General features: G+C 39.5%; 1 protein-coding gene across 8 annotated transcripts in view; it reads left to right on the top strand.

The window, feature by feature from the left end:
* LOC126473063 (tyrosine-protein kinase Shark) overlaps positions 1 to 26,002 on the top strand; it is a 153,226-nt gene that overhangs the window by 14,541 nt on the left and 112,683 nt on the right. For 7 of the 8 annotated variants that reach the window (XM_050099980.1, XM_050099983.1, XM_050099982.1 and 4 more), the window contains exon 2: positions 12,123 to 12,216. In XM_050099980.1, the coding sequence (XP_049955937.1) occupies positions 12,123 to 12,216 (94 nt within the window). Of the gene's footprint in view, positions 1 to 12,105; positions 12,217 to 26,002 lie in introns of all 8 variants that reach the window. The other variant, XM_050099981.1, reaches the window with a different exon arrangement.

Genomic DNA, 26,002 nt, shown 5'->3' with positions numbered 1-26,002 from the left:
ATTGGATAACACAGGAGACATTGAATTTAATTGATGAAAGGAGAAAATATAAAAATGCAGCAATTGAAGCAGGTAAAAACGAATACAAATGTTCAAAAAATAAGATTGATAGGAAGCACAAAATGGCTGAGCAAGAATGGCTAGAGGACAAAAGTAGGGATTTAAGCATATTTCACTAGGTAAGAGGTAGATAATGCCTACAGGAAAATTAAAGAGGCCTTTTGGGAAAAGAGACTCAGCTGTATGAATATTAAGAGCTTAAACAACAATATGGGAATTGTGAGTCCACCTTGGCCCAAAAGACTTTGTTATTTGTTTACTTATGTATTCCTAAAATCAGTTTCAGTAACAAATATCGCCATCATCAGTGGGTTTTTTAAAATCTAAAACATGCAGATAATAGCATAGTTAAACAGCACATTATTAAATTTTTACTGTAAAAATGTGGGTTCTATAAATCTAAAACACGAAGAAAATAGTATAGTTATACAAGCACTGTAACACAGTATTACATTTTTGCTGTAAAAATGTAATAATGTGTTACAGTTTTGTGTAACTATGCTATTTTCTGTATGTTTTAGATTTAAAGAACCTACCGATGATGGCGATATTTATTGTTGGAACTAGTTTGGGGAAATAATAAGTAAACAAATAACAAAGTGTTTTGCATCAAGTCGGACTCACAATTCCCATATTGTTGTTTTTCTATGCAAACTTGGACCAAATGGAAGAGCTCCAAAAATAAAGTTATTGATATCAAGAGCTTAGATGGAAAACCAGTCCTAAGCAAAGGAGGGAAAGCTCAAAGGTGGCAGGATTATAGGCTATAGAGGGTCTGTGAAGGGAGATGAACATGGAGGCATATTATAGAAAGATAGATAAAGGTGAGGTGGGAGAAATGATGCTGCGAGAAGAAATTGTTAGAGTTTTGAAAGATCTAAGTTGGATCAAGGCCCTGGCAGTAAATGATATTTATCAGAACTACTGGTGGCCGTGGGAGAGCCAGCCATAACAAAACTCTTCTATCTGTAGTGCGAAATATATGAGACAGGCGAAATACTCTCAGACTCCAAGAAGAATGTAATAATTCCAATTACAAAAAAAGCTATTGCTGACAGGTGTGAAAATTACAGAACTGTCAGTTTAATAAGTTATGGGTGCAAAATACTAACACAAATTCTTTAGAAAAAAATGAAAAAATTGGTAGAAGCTGACCTCAGGGAAGATCAGTTTGGAATCCGGAGTAATGTAGGAACATGCAAGGCAATCATGACCCTATGCCTTATCTTAGAAGATAGGTCAATGAAAAGCAAACCTATGTTTATACCATTTCTAGAGAAAGCTCTTGACAGTGTCAGCTGGAATACTCTCTTTGAAATTCTAGTGGTAACAGAGGTAAAATACAGGGAGTGAAGGGCTATTTGCAACTTTCCAGAATGAGATTTTCACTCTGCAGCGGAGTGTGCGCTGATATGAAACTTCCTGGCAGATTAAAACTGTGTGCCCGACCGAGACTCGAACTCAGGACCTTTGCCTTGCCCGCGAAAGGCAAAGGTCCCGAGTTTGAGTCTCGGTCGGGCACACAGTTTTAATCTGCCAGGAAGTTTCATATTTGCAACTTGTACAGAAACCATACATTGGTCATAAAAGTTGAGGGGCATGAAAGGGGAGCAGTGGTTGAGAAGAGATTGAGACAGGCGTGTAGCCTATCGCCGATATCATTCAGTCTTTACATTGAACAAGTAGTAAAGGAAACCAAAGAAAAATTTCAAGTAAGAATTAACATTCAGGGAGAAGAAATAAAATATTTGAAGTTTGCGAATGACATTGTAATTCTGTCAGATACAGCAAAGCAATTGGAAGAGCAGGAATGGACAGTGTCAGGGAGAGGAATATATGAGAAGAATATCATCATAAGCAAAACAAGGATAATGGAATGTAGTCAAATCAAATCAGGTGATGCTAAGGGAATTAGATTAGGAAACAGATGCTTTAAGTAGTAGGTGATTTTTGCTATTTAGGCCACAAAATAATTGATAATGGACGAAGTAGAGACGATATAAAATGTAGATTGGCAATGGCAAAGAAAGCAATTCTGTAAAAGAGAGATTTGTTAACATGGAACATAGATTGAAGTGTTAGGAACTCTTTTCTTAAGGTATTTGTCTGGAATGTAGACATGTACAGAAGTGAAACATGGATGATGAACAGTTTAGACAAGAAGGGAATAGAAGCTTTTGAAATTTGGTGCAATGGAAGAATGCTGAAAATTATATGGGTAGATCACATAACAAATGAGGAGGTAGAATATAATTGAATTGCGGAGACAAGAAATTTGTGGCACACGTCAAGGGATCACAAATGTAGTTTTGAAGCGAAGTGGGTGAGGGGAGGGGGGGGGGGGGGGGGGAGGGAATCATAGAGGCAGGCGAAGAGATGATAAATAGATTAAGAAGACTGTAGGCTGTAGTAGTTCTTCAGAGATGAAGAGGTCTGCACAGGACAGAGTTACACAAAAAACTGCATCAAACCAGTCTTTAGGCGAAAGACTATAATAACAACCACTTGATGAGGGTAATGTGTACTGATTGGAGGGGGGGAAAAAATGTAGATAGCATCTAACAATTGTATGCTATCAATAGTTCACTTATGATGATACCATTAATGGCAATTACTCAAACTGCTCCACAGATTGTAAATGGTTTCTGTGAAGGCTTTAATGCTCAACTGCTAGGAGAAATTTTTATGTCACTTTTTCAGTTTTTAAATTTTCATTTTCTTCTTTTATTGATGGAAATGTTTCAGATCTGAATTGTAGAAAAAGGAACAAGGTGCCACAGATAAATTTTTGAGAACCTGAATAAAAGAGCAGTTCATGTGGATCATCATGTTAACTGTTTACTCACAAGGGAACCTCCCCATCGCACCCCCCTCAGAATTAGTTATAAGTTGGCACAGTGGATAGGCCTTCAAAAGCTGAACACAGATAAATCGAGAAAACAGGAAGAAGTTGTGTGGAACTATGAAAAAAATAAGCAAAATATACAAACTGAGTAGTACATCTACAAGATAGGCAAATCAAGGATAGTGTAGGTTAGGAGCGCCGTGGTCCCGTGGTTGGCGTGAGCAGCTGCGGAATGAAAGGTCCTCGGTTCAAGTCTTCCCTCGAGTGAAAATTTTACGTTCTTTATTTTCGCGAAGTTATGACCTGTCCGGTTCATTGACGTCTCTGTTCACTGTAATAAGTTTAGTGTCTGTGTTTTGCGACCGCACCGCAAAACCGTGCGATTAGTAGACGAAAGAATGTGCCTCTCCAATGGGAACTGAAAACATTTGATCACAAGGCCATAGGTCAACCGATTCCTCCACAGGAAAACAAGTCTGATATATTCTATACGACACTGGTGATGGCATGTGCGTCACATGACAGGAATATGTTGTCAATGCACCTGACTTGTGCACTTGGCGAATGGGTAAAAAGATTCTTCTACATTTCCCGATTTAGGTTTTGTTGTGGATGTGATAATCACTCCCAAAAAAGTGATGAAAACATAAGAGTTTGTCACATAAACTGCAACAAATGAATGCAACAGTTTCACAGTCGCACAGTTTTCCCTGTGCTCTGTCAAAACATATGTTTTTAACATTTTCAAATTTTTCCGTTTGTAGACCGTCAAATCCTGCATATGTCCAAGCAAATCTGAACATGTCCTGGAATTTTGGAGAGCGAAGTTGATTATGTGTGAGTGCCTGAACTGCGATAATTGACACACGAGCACGTGAACAATACTGCTCTGTGTACCTGTGCACCTTTGCAAAATCATACAATCTTTTCACAAAGTATTTCACTTGTCGAAAACCAGACACGTCTAACGGTTGCACAAGAGGTGTACAACCTGGAGGAATGGTAATTACGTCTACTCTCACACTAAAATTGTACAATGCCTGATATCCTTCTGTCCTGTATAGCTGTCAAGGAGTAAAGCAAAATCTTTGTCCGCATAAGAAGCAATCACATGTTCATTAAAGTCTTTCACTAGTCTTTTCTCCGTTTTTCCTGACCCACTGCAATTCACTACGGCGCAGTTACCTCACATCGGACGGACAGATAATAATTGTTTGAAAATAAAAAATTAAACTTTTCACCCGAGGGAAGACTTGAACCAAGGACCTCAGGGTTCACAGCTACTCACGCTAACCACAGGACCACGGTGCTCCTCAGCTTACGCTCTCCTTCATGTTGCCTATATTGCGCATGTACGACTTAGTTTGTATATTTTGCTTATTTTTTTCATAGTTCCATACAACTTCTTCCTGTTTTCTCGGTTGATCTGTGTTCAGTTTTTCAAGGCCTATCCACTGTGCCAACTTATGACTAAATCTGAGGGGGGTGCGATGCGGAGGTTCCCTTGTCAGTAACATAAAATTTTATTTGCTGCTCCCTAAGAACCAGCAAATAGTAGTCAGTTTTCAAATTGTAATTCACTTTTATGATAATTTAGTTTATGAATTATGAATTTGTTTGTAAATATTGTCAACTGACTGTTACTGCCCAGCCCTCCAATATTCAACAGGATCTTCAAAAGATACAGATTGTAGTGCTAAAAAAGACGAGATCTTTTGGAAACTGTAAATTAGGCTAGTTTCTAATAGTAATTACTATAAGCTGAAGCAAATTGCTGACAGTTTTCATTTATATTCATCGGGACTTGAAGTTTGTAATAAACATAAATGTAATAAAATCCTTAAGCACAGACTTTTGTAAAAGTAAGGCCCTTGTAGAATTAATGTTTTGTGAGTGCAATTGTTCTCCCACTTTTATTGTCAAAGAGAAAATATCAACCTTCAAAATCAGCCCCTACTTAGTTATGGCAGTTGTGTACAGGATGACCAGCTCTTTGGGAATATTCTGGTGCAATCAATCTGCTGTTGTCTGCTTCCAGCCTTTTAGTTTCATCTCAGAATGGTGGGGGTATCTGTATTACATGGCAGACTATGCCACACGCACAGAGAGAGAGAGAGAGAGAGAGAGAGAGAGAGAGAGAGAGAGAGAGAGAGAGAGAGAGAGAGAGAGAGCACACAAACACAGTTATTTCATTGTTAAGGAAGAATGTATAATGGAAGGGAAGGAGAAAGTGAAAACCCAGTGCTAGTTTATAGCAACACTTGCCCCCTAATTAACACTGAAGTGGCTTCTGAGCTTAATAGTCCCATCTGACTGACAGGTGACCACCAACAGTGTTACTTATATCATGCTTTATGGTACACTGTGGAGAAGTCTGAAATGCAAATATTTATGATTAACATTGTAGTAACTGCCTCTCCTTCTTTGACATTCTAGTATTTGTGTTGGAAGTTTGTGTGTCTGTGAGAAATGGAATGGGGTGCCTCCCTGGCTTAGGGTCACTTCAGTGACAAGCATTAGATTCCTTAGCTGTGGATATAGATTATAGAATCATACAAGAATATGAAAAACTATATTTTGGTTGTATATCTGAAAACATTTTTGTTGTTACAATTATGCAGCTGCTATCATAAAGAGAATATCGACAACTTGTTTGAAGCATCAGCTCATGCTTAATCACAATGAATTGTTATTATGTGTGCTGTTACTTATGTCACACTCCGTGCAACAATATTTATTTTGCTTTGTCAGCGTATAATCATCCCCCCCCCCCCTCTCTCTCTCTCTCTCTCTCTCTCTCTCTCTCTCTCTCTCTCTCTCTCTCTCTCTTTCTCTCTCTCCGTCTTTCTTTTTAAATACTGAACTCCAGTTGGGAACATTTAGTAGAAATAGGCTACCTTGACAAGTTTCACTTAATATGTTTGTAAATGTAAAATTGTTGTAAAACAAAAATAATTTGTTGATGCTAGAAAAAATTTACAAGTCTGATTGCAAATATTTTGACCTAATGTAAATCATGTGGCCCAGAAAAATGTTTCGCATATTTAGTTACTTTTTTGTACTACTCGTAAAATTATATGTCCTCATTACTTGCCATAATTATATGGATGCACTGAAAAACAAACTTTGTAATAAGGATCATCTTATTACAAGGTAGTTGCATTCAGTACTAATTTTTTGCAACCTAAAAAAGGAATTAGTAGATGGTAGAGGTAATTTCTGCACTGAACAGATATTTGAAAGTTGTGCAGCATTAGTTGAATTTAGTGAAACTAAACTTCTAATTGCTGTTGTTTATAGGTCCCCTTAACTCCGACTTCAGAGCATTTTTGCTTAAGCTAGACTTTGTAGGAAGTACCAGAAAGTAGTTATATGTGGTGACTTCAATATTAATTTTGTATATGATTGTGCAAGAAAAAGGATGTTGGTAGATCTCCTAAATTCATATGATCTGATGCAAACTGTGTTTTTTCCAACTAGGGTGCAGGAGTGGCTTTCCATTAGAACATTCTAAACGGGGGTACTAACAGTAATGGACAGCCCGGTTGGCTGACTAGTGGGATAAGGATATCATGTAGAACAAAGCGGGAATTATATCAAAATGTTAGTAGTAGTCACAATCAAGCTACAGTAGCCCATTACAAACAGTATTGTAAGGTGCTTAAAAATGTTATTAGCAAGGCAAAAAGTATGTGGTATGCAAATAGAATAGCTAATTCACAGGGTAAAATTAAAGCCATATGGTTAGTTGTGAAGGAAGTGTCTGGTCAGCAGCACAAGGTCGATGATATAAAGTCAGTTCGCAGTAATAATATTTCTGTTACTGATAAATCAGATATATGTACAGTATTTAACAATCATTTTCTGAGCGTTGCTGGTGAATTAAATAAAAATTTAGTTTCTACAGGAAATCATATAAATTTCTTAGCAAATGCCTCTACGAGATTGACGTCTGAAATACTCCTCTGTAATACAGACAAGAGGGAGATTGAGTCAATAATTAAATCACTGAAGACTAAGGACTCTCATGGTTATGATGGAGTGTCTAGCAGAATATTAAAGTACTGTGCTGCGCATGTTAGCCCTGTATTTAGCCATATTTGTAATTTTTCCTTTAGGAATGGTCAGTTTCCTGAGTGATTAAAGTACTCAGTAGTAAAGCCGCTTTATAAAAAGGGAGAAAGGGATAATGTAGATAATTTTAGCCCTATTTCTATGCCGTCAATGTTTGCAAAAGTTATCGAAAAGGCTGCGTATTTAAGGTTAATTGATCATTTTATATCACACGATTTGCTATCAGATGTACAGTTCGGCTTTAGAAGTCGTTTTGACAACTGAAAGTGCTATATTCTCTTTTCTCTGTCAGGTACTGGATGGGCTAAACAAAAAGTTTCGAATGCTTGGTGTATTTTTTGATTTAACAAAGGCATTTGACTGTGTTGATCTCACAATATTGCTCCAGAAGTTGGACCATTACGGAATAAGGGGAGTAGCTCACAATTGGTTCACCTCTTACTTTAGCAACAGGCAGCAAAAGGTCATTATTCACGGCTGTGATGTGGGATCTGAGTGGGGGTACTGTCAAGTGGGGGGGGGGGGGGGGGGGGGCAGGGATCAGTGTTAGGGCTGCTCCTGTTCCTTATTTATATAAATGATATAGCCTCTAGTATTATGGGTAAGTCTAAAATATTTGTGTTTGCTGATGACACTAGCTTGGTAGTAAAGGGTATTGTGTGCAACATTGACTCGGTTTCAAGTAGTGCAGTACATTATCTCAGTTCATGGCTTGTAGAAAATAAACTAACGTTAAATCACAGTAAGACTCAGTTTTTACAGTTTCTAAAACACAATTCAACAAAATCTGACTTTTTAATCTCACAGAGCAGGCATATGATTAGTGAAACTGAACAGTTCAAATTTCTAGGTGTTCAGATAGATAGTGAGCTGTCGTGGAAAGCCCATGTTCAGGATCTTGTTCAAAGACTGAATACTACCATTTTCACTATTCGAACAGTATCAAAAGTGATTGATACTTCGACATGTAAATTAGTCTACTTTGCTTATTTTCATTCACTTATGTCATATGGTATTATGTTTTGGGGTAACTCTTCCCATTCTAGAAGGATATTTTTGGCTCAGAAACGGGCAGTTTGGGCAAGAAGTGGCGTGAGTTCATGAAACTCTTGTCGACCTCTGTTCACGCGTCTGGGTATTTTAACATTGGCCTCTCAATATGTATATTCCTTATTGTCATTTCTTGTTACCAATATTACTTTATTTCCAAGAATAAGCAGCTTTCACTCGGTTAATACTCGGCAGAAATCAAACCTCCATTTGGATCGGACTTCCTTAACTCTTGTGCAAAAATGTGTGCAGTATACTGCTGCATCCATTTTCAGTAAGCTGCCACTCGAATTCAAAAATCTTAGCAGTAATCCACGCACTTTCAAGTCGAAACTGAAGAATTTCCTTATGGGTTACTCCTTCTATTCTGTCGAGGAGTTCCTTGAAAAAATTAAGCTGATTCTTATTGTATTCTGATAGCGTTTACGTATACTTATGGACTGCCTTCTTTTCAGGTTCATGAACATTTATTTTTATCTGTTATTACTTTTATGTTGTAAGTTCATGTACTGACACATTCCATGACCTTGGAGATTTGCTCCTCAATTTGGTCCTAAGGAACTTGACGTGTAAATAAAATAAAATAAAAATTAATTTTGTTGCTAAATGTTAATACAAACTCTTACGAAGGTTTAGAAGTAGCCCATAACTTAACCTATTACTGAGCAGTACCATTCTCATTCGTTGGTTAGTAAGGTTATTAAAAGGTAAACATGGTTCTAACAGGGTGGTAACCTTTTGTCAAAAATTAAAATTTCATTCTTTGCATGCTTCAGTATGAACCAGTTGCAGCCTAGAAACCATTGTTAAATACCTCAGTTGTCATATTCTAGAGGTTTCACAGTCTGTACAGTATGTCAGGTGAGTTGTTTAGTAGCACTGATGCAAGCTTGAGGTGTGGTGTGTCCTGTTTCCTATTATTTTCACAGCTGATGTAGCTGATTTTTTCTCGGTTTCACTTGGCTGTGGCCGCTGAGCAGTTGCCTAACTAGGACAACAGAGGCCTAGAGCCCGCCCCCGGTTCCTCTGTCATCATTCTCCATTTTTTGTTTAATCCTCAATTCTGTTTGTTCATTTATTGAGACCAGCTTGACTTAACAATGAAGAGGTGGTACTCATTTCAATAATTCTCTTTTTTATGTTACCATCCAAAACATAGACATTGCTTGCAATGATAATGCATTTCCTTTTTTTATTGTTTTATTGCCAGTCAGTATAAAGCAGTAACAAATAAAAAAAACATACTCTGAATATATTCCTTAAACTTTTGTTGTGTTGGCTCTCTTGGAAAAATCGAGAGTGACATAACTCGCTGTACCTTTAAGGAGCAGACCTTACAGAACTGTGGCTCGCTACAATCTAACCCAAACTTCCTCATGATTTTCTTTCAGACTATCTTTTTAGTGCCTCCTTATCCTTTCTCCTATTCCTCTTTTACCTCTTCTTCTTCTTCCTCTTCCCCTTTCCCTCCTTCTTCCCCTTATCCTTTGCTGTTCCTAATTTTTTTCTTCTGTCACAAAAATGCACCCGCATGGTAAAAGGCTACCAGGCTTATGCATCTATTACAATACCCAAATTAGACCACTGCTTCCAAGGCGAAAACTGACCACTCAGTTTCAGTTTTTAACAAGAGGTTACAACTTTGGTGGAACCAGGGTTTCTGCTTCAGTTAGTTAGTCACTTATATGTTCCATGGATCATTTTGCGTGATAGATTGTAATGATGTGAAGTGGGTCATTTTACATTCACATCATAAATTAGTCTGCACATCTGTTTACATTTGATCTTTTCTAAGGGTTTTTATTTTTTATGTATATCACAAATGTTTGTTGCAGCATTGTGCACCTCTTTGTGTGCTAAACACAGTCAAAATATGGAGTAATTGATGTCAGTTTTCATTCTGGTATTGTAATTATGTACCCCAGTGTTCCATTTGAACTGTAGTGGATTATTTACAACAAACTTTGTGAGGGAATAAATATACTGTGAAGCAGTAGTCAGAATGCCCAACTCCTTAAACGGATGTCTACAAGATAATCGTGGGTGACCACCAAATATTATTCTGATAGCAAGTTTTTGCTCAATGAAGACTTTCTTTCTTAAAGATTAGTTACGCCAGAGCGTTATTCCATGTTACATTATTGTGAGAAAATATTCAAAATATGCCAGTGTACTGATATGTCTCTTCTGAAGATTTGCATAGATTTCAAGCATAAATGTGGCTGAACTAAGTTGTTTCACGAGTTCCACAATATTTTCTTTCCAATTTAAATTATTATCAGTATGAACCCGTAAGAATTTTGAAGTTTCCTCCATATTTATTATTTTCTCATTCTGCGTTACACTTATCATTTTGTAGTACCTCTAGATGTGAAGAACTGAATATGTTGGTCTTTTTAAAATTGAGGATGTGACCATTTGCAGAAAACCAGTCAGTGATACTTTTAAGAACTTTGTTGACCATTTCTTCTGTTCCATATGATGCATGGATTGATTACAATACTAGTGTCATGTGCAAAAAGAACTAATTCTGTTTGAAAGAACCAATTCTGCGTGTTGTATACTAGACGGAAGATCATTTACATATATGAGGAACAGTAGATGACCTTAGATTGAACCTTATGGAGCTCCATACATGATTTCGCCCCAGTCAGAATTATGTCCATGGCCTATATAGGTTGAGTATAGCATTCTTTTCATTAGATATGACATTATACATTGGTTGTCAACTTATCTAGGAGAATGCTGTGATTCACACGGTTAAACATTAGAGAGGTCGCAGAAAATGTCAACTGGCACTGTTTTATTATTTAATGGTTATAAAATCTGGCGAGCAAAAACATAAATGGCAGATTTCTCTCTTTATAAATGTTATAGTGATATTGGAATAGAGATTAAAGAACTTATCAGTAAGGTAGGTAATGTAAATATCATCAGTTGCCCTCTACTTTTGTGGACTCCCTCAATGTTATTATATGCAGTGCATGAGAATTAACCTGTAATAATTGATCTTTCGGATGTATGCTCTGCTTTCTCCTTTTGAACTACTTTCTTTGAGACTCTTCATAGAAATGTGTAGGTTAACCTTGCCTTTGCAGTCCCTATTATGGTAAGACCTACCGATTTCTCACTTAATGTGGGTTCTTTAAACTTTGTAAGTTGTATTTTTCTATATAGATGGCATGTTTCTTCAAGTGTCTTTGACACACAGGTTTTTTAACATTTCCGCAGTGCTGCCCCAAGCAAGAGTCAAACAAATCAGTGACCGTATGTGCTGCTCATCTTTGTATACATTCAATATCCCTGTTTGTCGAATTTGTTATGTATCGCACACAGTTGAGCAGTATTCTAGGAAGGATCACACAAGTATTTTGTTAAGTCTCCTTCATAGACATAGTGCAGTTTCTCAGTATCCTACTAGTGAAGTGAAGTCTTCCATGTGCTTTACCAATTATTGAGCCTACGTGATCATTCTGTTTCATATCCCCACAAATTTTTACATCATATATGCATGGTGTTTTTTAAAGTGCTCCATTTTAGGCCTACATTTCTGGACATGGAAAGAAAGTTTTCAAGCTTTGCACCACTTTGAAATCTTATATTCTAGCAACTGTGGAAGGAAACAGTTTCAATCCACTTATATCCACTTATATTGTGCCAATAAATATAGGTGGTGTTTAAATTGTTTATAGGTTTCACTTCACAGCATATATTCAATACATTGTTAAGTATCAGTTCATCATTGTTAATGTTAATAACTGCGTGGTAAATGTAGATGCCTATGACACAAATTTAAAATGTTAGGCAACACTGTACACATTTTTTGCATCACAAAAATGGCAATAACTTACTGGGCAGTGAAGAGACCTAAAAATATGCAGTACAGTGTTAGTGCCAGGTAACTGGTCAAACTGGGGGAAATACAGTTTATTATTGGATATGAGAAAATGGCTTTATTGTTTTCTTTGTGTTTCCTGCTACTAAGAATATGTTTTCCATATCACTGTGTAGTTTATAAAGTGTTTGTACATATTTTAATATTAGACACTAGACTGCAAATATAGTTTATGATGTAGGTGGTGTTCTTTTGCAGTGCAACTCAGATGTGACAATGAACAGGGATGATGAAATCTGTTGGTACCATGGAAAGATATCTAGGGAAGCAGCTGAACAGCTTCTGCTCCAAGGTACTTCATGCCCATCATTGAGCTTAGTTAGGAATATAATTTTATTTGAACACAAGTAGATTCTAAATGAAAGAATCTAGAAAGTTTTAATCACAGTTGTATTAAAGTTACTTTGTGATTGGTTTTATCAGTGTTGTCATAATTGTAACCTGTTGAGAACTTGTCAGGTTTCTTTTTATGTCTTGCATATGTTCCCTGCTTCATACTGCTAGCAATTTTCTTACAAAATGTGATTTCTGTATTGTGCATTTCATTTATATATGCCCTTTTCAACATTTGTTTAGTTGCCTACAAAGTTTGTCCCTGGATCAAATGCTGTTTATTGTCGATACTTTTCTGATCTCTGTAGAGTGTGGAGAATGTATTGTGGCAATCAGCCAGAGTGTAAACAAATGAGAACTTAGACTGCATGAGGGAGACGAGTGCAGTGGGGGAACATGCCCCATCTCCCTCTCACAGAGCTGAAAAACTACATTCTTGTTCTGTGCTTCTGGTCATAGAGATTGCCAATCCCATGTGGTGTTGTAAGGGTTGTACACAAACACCACCATGGACCAGGATTAGCTCTTCGCTAATTTAAACATAGAAAACAGTGAGCAATGCACAACACAGTGCAAGGCAAGGTACACAAAGCATTCAGCAACAGCTACAGTACATTTATATGATGAGGTTGTCAGTGTCGTAAACATGGTAGTTTGGGTTTTACGTGTACTTCTTCCAGTATCTTAAGCAACTACAGAGCTAAACACCTTCCACCTATAACTACCACAACAAAGTGTATGCATAATATTTGGTTTAAGTATGGTGTTGATGATTTTCAATTAATGAGAACACCTGAAGGACCATTGTTAATCTGACATTCAGCTCGCCGACAGCTTTAGCCTGTTGAATACTGTTTTTGTGAAGAACGTATCCAGGGTTCGTGCACTCTGGCCATTGGGAAGGCGGGGGACGGGGGGGTCATCTTAGGGTTGCTGTGAATAACAAAATAGTACTGAGGTTTTATGGCAAATGGCTCGAGGTAGACTGCCTGCTACTCAGTATTCATTACATGTTCTGGCGTTCTTCGAACTGATACAAATGCAGCATCAGGAGTTAGTGGCAATTGATGAGCACTTAGGTCCACAAGTGCCCCATGACCGTAACTTCAGTCCTCCTGCACTCACACATGATCCTCTGCAGTCTCCCTCTTCCTTTGTTCTATCTTCCCCTCTCAATCCACTCCTCCACAGCATTGCACACTGCACACAATTTCCCCTGCCTGTTGCTGGAACAAGCTCATTGATGCCACCCACATTCATATCCTGCATACCTGCTGCCCCTCCGTCCCAGCTCAGGCACTCTTCTCCAACCTTTCCTCCCTCTCCCCCTCTCCTTTTCCTCCCCTTCACCTACTCCACCCAACACTAGCTCTCACTCCAATCAAGTTACAGTGTCACCATAATGCAGTAAGCTGGGTCATTGTAGCTGGTTAGGCATGTACACTGTTTATCCAAAAAGTTGCAAGACTGTAAGTTGTGTACACGCGACATCAGTGTAGCAGCTACTGGTGCATCTTGAACTAACAACTGTAAACACCAAATGTGCACTCGAACAGTCAGTTATGAGGAGACAGTGTTAAGTAGTGGATGTGCGACCATAGTGTGTCAGCGTTGTTGTGTCACAGATTGTAATGGAACAACTAACTGAACATCACCCAAGACATTCTCCTGTATGTTTTGAATAATAGAAAAGTATGTGCAAAGTGTGTCCTGCACACCTTGACTGCCAAACAACAAATGAATGTGTGTACACTTGCCATGACTTAATTGAAATGAAAAACATGGACAACTCTGATTGTAAAATGTAGGGGACTGATGAACTCAGAAGTTAAGCCCCACAGTGCTCAGAGTCATTTGAACCATTTTTTTTGTAAAATGTAAACCTTCACAGCCGGAAATGTCACAATTAATAAAACGTTCTGGGCTATTACGCTGTTAACGAATGGATTTCACCTTAAAGCCTGACAATTTGTCTCCACCTGTGGAGGACATTTTTAAGGGGATCACAGCTTTTTTTTGAATATCTGATTCACAACCCGGCTCACTACTGACTACAGCAAAATTACACTTCTGCAAGCTTCTGCACAGTGGCATAACATCACACGTTTTGAATATGCGAGTGCGATTGACCATTGTCGATTGGTGTCATCTGCTGTTGCTATCATTCCTTGGTGGAAAACCATTACACAGCTTCTGTACCAGTGTGAAATCTGTTCAACCACAGCATAATAGCCTGGAACATTTGATTAATTATGGACAATTCTTTTCTGGACAAAATGATCACAGGTGAAAAGATTTGGTTTTATCAATATGAACCTACCACAAAATGCCAAAGTGTGCAGAATAATGGGGCTCTGATCTTTCATCAAAACTGAAGAAGGTGTGATTGTGACGCACAAAATGAATATCATCCCAAAGGAGAACTATTCTGACAGTTGCACATGATTGAATGAATGTTCAGTGCGCTCTAATCAAGTGGGCGAGGGGAGGGGTGACAATTTAAGACCAACATGTTAACTTTTTTTCTAAAATTTTTGGTCTGACAGAATATGCACATATAACTTGTTAGTTTAAAAGAAGCATTTGTCAAAAAAGCTAACATTCTCAGTCTTATAAGGATTAGAACTTGAATACTGCTACCAGACAAAAGTATGACATAAAATGTCTCTTCCCGTTTAACCACTACCAGTTTCAGTTATTGAAAAAGTCCATCATCATGTGACTCTTATACACTTTCATTCTGGGGCCTCACTTTGTAATCATTAAAATGGAATTTTCAGTTATACGTCTAGCACTCGATAGGTTCTTGCGAAAATCATGACAAATAGGGAGAATGAAGCACAGCACTGACTCAAGGCCGTTGTTTTTTGCACTCGTAAGTGGTCTTCCCCTGGGATACTTGGGGTTCAGGGCAGTGTTGTGAAGATCAGCTGGCATATCTATAAGTTGTTTAGAGAAACTCACTCCATAGTATTCCACATTGCCATTGTGAGTGTACCTAAACTACATTACGCTGGTCTTCTCTTTGCTTATTCTGAGGTATTTTTTTTTTTCTATACAAGATACAGTTAGTCCATCAACTTCTTTCCTATTTACTGAAACTGATGTTAAAGTGTCAGAGTTGAATAAATTCTCACTTTTCATTTCCACCACTTTGAATTTTTGTTTCTTGATTGCATATTATATTGATTATGTTCTGGATTTCATGTAAATGATAAAGGTTCCATTTGCATCTCATCTAGCTCTCAGTGTGATTGAAACCAATGTCATTGGTTATTTAACTGTATTGTAATATTAAATATTTTTGATGAAACTCATTGATGTGCGAAAAGTGCTTGCAACTCATACATTATAGTTACTACCTCTCATAACAAAGATTACTACCCAATCATCATGTTTCCCTTTTCTGCTGAAGGCAGAGCAAAAGACCATGGAGAGTGATTGACATAACACTAATTGGTTCATTTTTAGACCAATATTAACTTGTAATTAAAACATCAGAGTTGTTAATTTCTGCATTGGAATCCATGGTATAATTCTTGGTGTTAAGATTTTGAAAGGTCTGATGAATTAATTGGGTTCTAAGTTTCATATGTTGGACATTGTCTGAAGGTGTTCCTGCCAGATCATGCAGTATATCTGTAGAGATTCCCTGTTCTTCAGTTTGATGAATATCACCGTGATTTTAGTTCTGGACATCATCCATTGCGTGAATAGTTTCAACATTATGCATTGTCTCTTCCAAATTTTCTGAACTAGGTGTGTTTTTGATATAATTTTTGTTTTTTACTGAATCATTTCCATTGCCTTTGATATTAATATTGGTTACATTAAGTGTCCTGTGCTCATTTGCATTATGTCTGTGATTTACATAGTTGTCATCATTGGGTAAACAAGAGATTCAGATTCACCAGAAGTTACACTCTCAATAGGAATTATATATATATATAATAGAGGGAAACATTCCACGCGGGAAAAATATATTTGAAAACAAAGATGATGTGACTTACCATACGAAAGCGCTGGCAGGTCGATAGAAACACAAACAGACACATACATACACACAAAATTCAAGCTTTCGCAACAAACTGTTGCCTTATCAGGAAAGAGGGAAGGAGAGGGAAAGACGAATGGAAGTGGGTTTTAAGGGAGAGGGTAAGGAGTCATTCCAATCCCGGGAGCAGTGTGTGTGAGTGTATACCCGTCCTTTTTTTCCCCCTAAGGTAAGTCTTTTTGCTCCCGGGATTGGAATGACTCCTTACCCTCTCCCTTAAAACCCACTTCCTTTCGTCTTTCCCTCTCCTTCCCTCTTTCCTGATGAGGCAACAGTTTGTTGCGAAAGCTTGAATTTTGTGTGTATGTATGTGTCTGTTTGTGTTTCTATCGACCTGCCAGCGCTTTCGTATGGTAAGTCACATCATCTTTGTTTATATATATATATATATATATATATATATATATATATATATATATATAAAATTACCATATTTAAGGAGTATTACGGGTCCACTTACTGTTTATTTATTTATTTATTTATTCATTCATTTATTTCAGCTTTGAGCATTTGGAATGCAATTGATGTTAATAGTTTGCACAACCTGAACAATAGGTAATGTTACACGTGATAATAATAATAAAGTAAACAATATTATGAAAAGGAAAGTTGCGACTCGCCATACAGTGGAGATTCTGAGTTGCAGATAGGCACAACAAAAAGACTGTCACAATCTAAGCTTTTGGCCAACGAGGCCTTTGTCAAAAATAGACAAAACACACACACACACACACACACACACACACACACACACACACACCTACACCTGACTGCAGTGTCTGGAAGCTGAAGCCACCAGCTGCCAGAGGATAGTCATGTGTGGGTGAGTAAAGGGTATGTGTGTGTGTGAGTGTGTGTGTGTGTGTGTGTGTGTGTGTGTGTGTGTGTGTGTGTGTGTGTGTGTGCGCGCGTGTGCCATGTATTTTCAACAAAGGCCTTGGTGACGGAAAGCTTAGATTGTGACAGTCTTTTAGTTGTGCCTATCCGCGACTCAGCATCTCTGCTATGTAGTGAGCTAGCAACTTTCTTTTTCATACTAATGTTACATTCCATCCATTGTTTAATAAAGTAAACAAGTAAATCATGTGTATTTGCATACATGTGACATTAAAACCCTTCTTTTTAAGCCAGTTTTTTTGAACATTTGTGAAGATTTTTAATGAGGCAGTGCTTAAGGTGGCAATACACTGAACAGTTTTACTCCGAGGTATGTACACCTATTGTGAATTTTGCTTAGTCTTGTAAAAGGTTGGTCAGTCTTTTCTTTGTGACATTGAAGTGATTGCCTTAATTTGTAGCTCTGTTGGTTTTCTTTTGTGTAGGCTAACCAACTAAGTATAAATACTCATGAACTGTTATGACACTCAGTTTCTTGAAAAGGTCCCAAATGTTACCTTGTTTGTGAGAACACCTGCTGCTCATCTAATAGCCTTTTTCTGCATGTAAAAACTCTTTTTGCTCCAGCGGCACTGCTCCAAAACTGTATGCAGTATGTTACATGGCTATGCATAATAGGAGCTGACCAACATCTTTTCACTGATCCTTTAAATTTATGTAACATATATCTTACTCTTTGTAATATAGTGCATATAGAATATGTGTGGTGGTTTCAGGTTAATTTGGAAGTCAAGTGTGCACCCAGAAGTTTAACAGACTGTCATTGGTATTACGTCAACTAAAAATTACATTTACAGTTTTGTTCTGGTTTAAAGTTAATTCACTGATTTTAAGCCAGATACTGGAAATACTTAAAGCATATACTGGAAATCCTTAAATCATATACTGGAAATCTTTAAGTTGTCTTCGCTTTGTTCATTTAGGTCTTCTGTGTCATTTATAGTTGCAATAAAACTGGTATCATCGGCATACAGAACAGTTCTACATTACGTGATACTAGATAAGTCATTAATATACATTATAAACAAATCAGGGTCCCAGTTTGAAACCATGACACTTGTCAATTGAAACATCTAGGAATCCAGAGCTCATCAAGATATGGTTCTATAAGAGTGAGTTGTGTATCTTGGATGCCATAGCAGATCACTTTGTCTATTAGAATCCGATGACTCACAGAGTCACATGCCTTCCTCAAGTTTCTTTTTCCATGGCTTTTATTATGAAATTGGTGATTTTTTTTTTTGCCAAGATTGTTAAAGCAAAAACCAGTTCTGCGTCTAATATTCTCTACAAAACTTACTTGGTGTAATATTACTGTCATGTTTGTGTACAGTGACCACAGATTTGTGAATTGGTGCTAGTCTCCTTTTGATTAATACACTAAAATTTTATATCATCACCTCTAAATAGTGTGTTAGCCAAAAAACACACCATAATATTTTAATGGAAATTATCACTTCATGAAAATGTAATGTAATTGTACAGATAAAAAATTTACTCTTGAAGTGGCTGCAGTAGAACACACATACAAAGATATTAAAGTTTGCAAACATTTGGAGCCAGTAGCTCCTTCTTCTGGCAGAAAGGGTGAAGGAGGAGGAAGAGGAATGAAGGAAAGGACTGGTGAGGCTTAGGAAAAGGGGTAGAGTTCAGAAAAGTCAACCAGAACTGCAGGTCAAGGGAGACTTTCTGGACGGGATGCGAAAGAAAGACTGATTGATGGGGACTGCACCGAACGGGATTTGAAAACATCCCATACATCTTCAGCGTTCTAGGCAAATGTATTTGTTCAGAGGCAGACTCTTTACAGTAATACACAATCATTCTCACCTCAACCTTCACTGGATGCAATTATCCCACCAACCTAGTTCAGAAGCAGATTTCCTGGGCCATCACATCCAAATCTGGTACTGCTGATCCCTCCATGAAACAACTTATCAATACACCACTTGTTACTCAGTGTTATCCTGGTCTTGAATGTATTAATCAGCTACTTCGACACGGCTACGACTTCTAAAATCATGTCCTGAAATGAAGTTCATTCTATAAGACATTTTGCCCACTGCAACCCGGGATAGATTTCCACAGTATTGTTTTCAGACCATATGCTCCTTTTGCACCCATATTCATACCCTATGGCTCCTACCCCTGTGACGGTCCCCGCTTGAAGACTTGCCCTATGTACTATCCTGCCACCACTTATACCAGCCCTGTAACTGACAAAACATATGCTATCAAAGGGAGAGCCACCTGTGAAACAAAACATATTGTATACCAGCATATAACACTGTTCAGTCTTTTACATTGGCATGACTACCCTCACGCTATCATTTAGGATGAAAGGGCATAGGCGGAGGGTGTGTGCTGGCAACATACAATATCCTATTGCAGAGAATGTTCTACAGTATCATAGTCATGACCTTCGTGCCTGTTTCACCACATGTGCCATCTGGATTCTTCCCCCAGATACCAGTGTCTCAGAATTCAGCAGACGGGAAATGGTGTTACAACATGTACTTGGTTCTTGCCACCCACATGTCCTTAATTTACATTAATTTCTTTGGTCTCAACATTTCTTCTCAGTAACTATTCCTTTCTTCACTTCCTGTTCGTTTTCTACATACTTCATTTTCTGATCTGTCTATTTTTCATCACCTCCCTCCCACCTGTATCACATACAGTGCGCTTAGTTTCCGCTCTTCATTGACTTGTGCAAAATGTTTTGTCAGTAATCTCCCGATGTACATATTGTCCTGTCTGCCACCTTTAAGCTATCAGGTTTTCAAATCTTGTCTGGTGCAGTCCCCAACAATCAGTCTTTCTTTCTCATCTCATCCGGTGATTCTCCCTTGATCTGGGGTTCTGGGAAACTTTTCTGAACTTCACCTCTTTTTCCTAAACCTTACCAGTCATTTTACTTCACCCTGCTTCCTTCCCCTTCAACCTTTCTGCCAGAAGAACATTTCTCACCTCCCTCTACACTGATGTGGGAATTAATATGTATGTACAAATTCGAGTTTATAGGCTTTAGTTGGTTTTATCTGATGATAGACATGTCTACCTTTCACTTTTGAGCCGATAGTGATACATATATTATTGCAGAACTTTTTGTTGGAAGCACTAGGATATGATCCTAGTTTACAATTACAAACTTCTTGTTATGTACATTTCTAACCCCAGATGAATCTTACAACATAATGTGATCAACATTACTGATCACTTTCTGTGACAGATAGTTTGCCATTCTTTTTCATTTTTCTTCAAGAAATCTTCATATTCTTAGTGTGTTGCAGGCGAATCCTCTTTTAATATAAAATTAGTTTCCTGTAAACTCGCAGAAAACCTCAGGTTGTTTACTTCTAAGCGCTCAGTAGAGCCGAGCGGTTCTAGGCGCTCCAGTGTGGAACCGCACAACCGCTACAGTTGTGTTCGAATCCTGCCTCGGGCATGGATGTGTGTGATGTCCGTAGGTTAGTTAGGTTTAAGTAGTTCTAAGTTCTAGGGGAGTGATGACCTCAGATATTAAGTCCCATAGTTCTAAGAGCCATTTGAACCACTAAGCAGATCATTTTCCTTCATTACTTCAATTTTTTTCTTTCTTTTCTTCTTCTTCTTTAATATATCTATTTTCTTCTCCTGAAGTGTCAAAAAACGCCTTAATTTGATTTCTGTGTGCTTGATGCATACAATGCAGTGCCAGTTATCTCCATCATTCTACGTATTTGAGATTTATTTTCACACACCTCTTTTGGTAACAACAGCTGAATTTTGTGCATAAACTACCTCTTGTGTCAAATTGAAAATTGATGTGTTCACAAAACTTTTACAGAAACTTCCAATGTCTCTAAGGGCTTTGATGTTGACGGTATGTTAAACCTAATTTTTGTATGTTTTGCTCATTTATTTTAACTTAACTCAAGTCTCAGACTTACCTCAATGTTCTATAACTATTTGTGAACTACAAAATTGTTGAGGCTTTCGTGGCCACTTGTAGACAAACTGCCTACTGGCTTCTGTCTCGGGTTCTTCGGCCGACGTTCATCTAATGATTTTTCTGACGTTTCGCCAGCCGAGTGGCTGGTATTGTCAAAGCTTCACCCTCCATTGCCGGTGGTGAACTGGAGCCGAGCTCGCGGGCGCAGACTATATGTACCTGGCGCGCCAACGTCCGAGGGCTTCTCCGTGGTCATTTCCGGTGCGGTTCTCCTCTTGCTACCTGCGACAGTTGTTTGCTGCAGTACGGGAAGCCTGGATCCGTTTACCTTAAGGCTTTCCTCTTTCTTGTTCAAACTGTTCGCATGTTTTTGTATTTCCACAGCTTCTCTGATCAAGTGCGTGTGATAGTGCTTCTCTACAGCCAGAACTTCCATGTCGGCGAATTTTATTACGTGGTCAGTCTCATTCAGTGCGTGCTCTGCCATGGCTGATTTCTCCACCTGCCCCAACCTGCAATGTCGCTTATGCTCTTTGATCCTGGTGTTAATGGATCGTCCAGTCATTCCGACGTAAACTTTTCCACATGTGCATGGTATACGGTATATTCCCGACATCGCAAGTGGGTCTCTTTTCTCCTTCGCCGATCTAAGACACTCTTTGATCTTCCTTGTCAGTTTCAAAATCGTCTTTACGCCATGTTTGTGCAATATACGGCCGATTCTGTCCATCACTCTGGGAATGTAGGGCAGAAAGGCCGTACCCGACATTTCTTTTTCTGGTTCCTTACTTCGCCGAGTGTTTGGCTCTGTTACACTTCTAATATAATTTGTGGAGTACCCATTGCTCCTCAGGACAGTTTCCAGGTGTTGCGTTTCTTGTTTGAGGTGTTGCGGCTCACATATTCGTCCTGCTCTCGTTACGAGCGTACTCCCCGAAACAACATCAAAGCTGACCAGGATGTCGTTTGGTGCAAGTTTCAGTTTCTTCAGCTTCTCAATGAAATGTCCTGAGTCCTTAATGTATGTGTCGGTCTTCCCCGCGTGTGGCTGGAGCAGAGAGGCCAAGTGTTTTGCCAGTTTATATGACGGTGATCCAGGAGCACTAACGATCGGTCTCAGTGGAACGTTGTTCTTATGGATCTTGGGTAATCCATACAGCCGAGGTGGTAGGGCTTCTGTGTTGTGCAGGTTTCTCTGTATGTCCGCCGGCAGAGAAGATGCCTTGATTAATCGATTCGTATTCCGTGTGATACACTGCGTCAGATCTGCGCTTAGTTTTCGGTACGTCATCGGATCTAAAAGGTCTCGGATCTTTTGCTCATAATCTTCGGTCTTCATTATGACGGTCGCATTCCCCTTATCGGCAGGCAGTACCAATATACTCTTGTTGGCATTGAGATTCTTAATGGCTTGTACCTCTTCTCTCTTCAGGTTGCAAGCTGGTGGTTTTGCTCGGCGCAGTATCGTGGCTGTTTCAGTGCGTATTTCCTCTGCCCTTTCACAGGGAAGCGTCCGAATGGCTGCTTCGGTGTTGGCAATGATGTCCTCCATAGGTATAGTTCTCGGGATGATAGCGAAATTCTCTCCTTTTTGAAGAACAGACACTTCCTCTTCGGTCAGTTGTCGTTCAGTGAGGTTGACCACTGTGTGCGACATGTCGGGAATTGCCTTGTCAGTCTGCTTCCGGCATCTTTCAAACTTTTTCTTCTGTCGCTCGGTGCAGCGCTGAAGTTCGTTCTGCATGCTCCTGTGAGTGATGCTGTCGATCTTGTCCCAGTCGTCTCGCTGCATTCTGCTACTTAGTTGGTAGAAAATGTCCAATAGTTCCTGATCCGTTCTTGCCAAGTCTCTCCGTGTTGTATGTATTCGCTCACGAAAAAAAGCTTGTTCCATTCTGTCATGATGTGCTTGGGCGGTGGTGAATAGGCGTTTACATCTCAAGAACTTCGGTGTAGCACATTCATCTCGGCACCGTGACAGAAAGGCGAGAGAGGACATCAGTTACACTTTCTTCTTCCGTCGTTGGTCAAGGCGTCGGTGCAATCTGCAAATCTCCTCCCCGTAGAGGCATAATACAAAATTGTTGAGGCTTTCGTGGCCACTTGTTGACAAATTGCCTACTGGCTTCTGTCTCGGGTTCTTCGGCCGACGTTCATCTAATGATTTTTCTGACGTTTCGCCAGCACGAGTTGCTGGCATTGTCAAAGCTTCACCCTCCATTGCCGGTGGCGAACTGGAGCTGAGCTCGTGGGTTCAGACTATATGTGCCTGGCGCGCCAACGTCCGAGGGCTTCTCCTTTTCCACCTCAAACGAGAAATGCAACACCTGGAAACTGTCCTGAGGAGCAATGGGTACTCCACAAATTATATTAGAAGTGTAACAGAGCCAAACACTCGGCGAAGTAAGGAACCAGAAAAAGAAATGTCGGGTACGGCCTTTCTGCCGTACATTCCCAGAGTGACGGACAGAATCGGCTGTATATTGCGCAAACATGGCGTAAAGACGATTTTAAAACTGACAAGGAAGATCAAAGAGTGTCTTAGATCAGCGAAGGACAAAAGAGACCCACTTGCGATGTCGGGAATATACCGTATACCATGCACATGCGGAAAAGTTTATGTCAGAATGACTGGACGATCCATTAACACCAGGATCAAAGAGCATAAGCGACATTGCAGGTTGGGGCGGGTGGAGAAATCGGCCATGGCAGAGCATGCACTGAATGAGACCGACCACGTAATAAAATTCGCCGACACAGAAGTTCTGGCTGTAGAGAAGCACTATCACACGCGCTTGTTCAGAGAAGCTGTGGAAATACAAAAACACGCGAACAGTTTGAACAAGAAAGAGGAAAGCCTTAAGGTAAACGGATCCTGGCTTCCCGTACTGCAGCGAACGACCGTCGCAGGTAGCAAGAGGAGAACCGCACCGGAAATGACCACGGAGAAGCCCTCGGACGTTGGCACGCCAGGTACATATAGTCTGCGCTCGCGAGCTCGGCTCCAGTTCACCACCGGCAATGGAGGGTGAAGCCTTGAAAATGCCAGCCACTCGTGCTGACGAAACGTCAGAAAAATCATTAGATGAATGTCGGCTGAAGAACCCGAGACAGAAGCCAGTAGGTTATTTGTGAACTGTACGTACTTTAGTATGTTGAATGTCTCCATTCATTATGTTTTAATCTTCTATAAGTTTTAACAGTGTTTATTCATTGTCAGTATCACAATGAAAGCTATATAAATTATTTTTTGATTTTATCAATAGAATGTACTACATTAAAATTGATGCCTTCATCTTAGCATTTCTTGAGATGCTTTGTCTGTCTCTAAATCTACATGATTACTCTACTATTTACAATAAATGGCCTGGTAGAGGGTTCAATGAACCACCTTCAAGCTGTCTCTCTACCTTCCACTCTCGAACGGCTTGTGGGAAAAACGAGCACTTAAATTTTTCTGTGCAAGCCCTGATTTGTCACCATATTTAAGTAGGTTATAATGATGAGTTTATGATTTGAAGAAAACTGATGCTATGCTACGAGGGCAGTTCAATAAGTAATGCAACACATTTTTTTTCTGAAACAGGGGCTGTTTTATTCAGCATTGAAATACACCAGGTTATTCCCCAATCTTTTAGCTACACAACACTATTTTTCAACGTAATCTCCATTCAATGCTACGGCCTTACGCCACCTTGAAATGAGCGCCTGTATGCCTGCACGGTACCATTCCACTGGTCGATGTCGGAGCCAACGTTGTACTGCATCAATAACTTCTTCATCATCCGCGTAGTGCCTCCCACGGATTGCGTCCTTCATTGGGCCAAACATATAGAAATACGACGGTGCGAGATCGGGGCTGTAGGGTGCATGAGGAAGAAGAGTCCACTGAAGTTTTGTGAGCTCCTCTTGGGTGCGAAGACTTGTGTGGGGACTTGCGTTGTCATGAAGAAGGAGAAGTTCGTTCAGATTTTTGTGCCTACGAACATGCTGAAGTCGTTTCTTCAATTTCTGAAGAGTAGCACAATACACTTCACAGTTGATCGTTTGACCATGGGGAAGGACATCGAACAGAATAACCCCTTCAGCGTCCCAGAAGACTGTAACCATAACTTTACCGGCTGAGGGTATGGCTTTAAACTTTTTCTTGGTAGGGGAGTGGGTGTGGCGCCACTCCATTGATTGCCGTTTTGTTTCAGGTTCGAAGTGATGAACCCATGTTTCATCGCCTGTAACAATATTTGACAAGAAATTGTCACCCTCAGCCACATGACGAGCAAGCAATTCCGCACAGATGGTTCTCCTTTGCTCTTTATGGTGTTTGGTTAGACAACGAGGGACCCAGTGGGAACAAACCTTTGAATATCCCAACTGGTGAACAATTGTGACAGCACTACCAACAGAGATGTCAAGTTGAGCACTGAGTTGTTTGATGGTGATCCGTCGATCATCTCGAACGAGTGTGTTCGCACGCTCCGCCATTGCAGGAGTCACAGCTGTGCACGGCCGGCCCGCACGCGGGAGATCAGACAGTCTTGCTTGACCTTGCGGCGATGATGACACACGCTTTGCCCAACGACTCACCGTGCTTTTGTCCACTGCCAGATCACCGTAGACATTCTGCAAGCGCCAATGAATATCTGAGATGCCCTGGTTTTCCGCCAAAAGAAACTCGATCACTGCCCGTTGTTTGCAACGCACATCCGTTACAGACGCCATTTTAACAGCTCCGTACAGCGCTGCCACCTGTCGGAAGTCAATGAAACTATACGAGACGAAGCGGGAATGTTTGAAAATATTCCACAAGAAATTTCCGGTTTTTTCAACCAAAATTGGCCGAGAAAAAAAATGTGTTGCATT

The sequence above is a fragment of the Schistocerca serialis genome, chromosome 1 (assembly GCF_023864345.2).
Source record: "Schistocerca serialis cubense isolate TAMUIC-IGC-003099 chromosome 1, iqSchSeri2.2, whole genome shotgun sequence".
Lineage (NCBI taxonomy): Eukaryota > Metazoa > Arthropoda > Insecta > Orthoptera > Acrididae > Schistocerca > Schistocerca serialis.
This window is presented reverse-complemented; position numbering and strand designations above follow the sequence as displayed.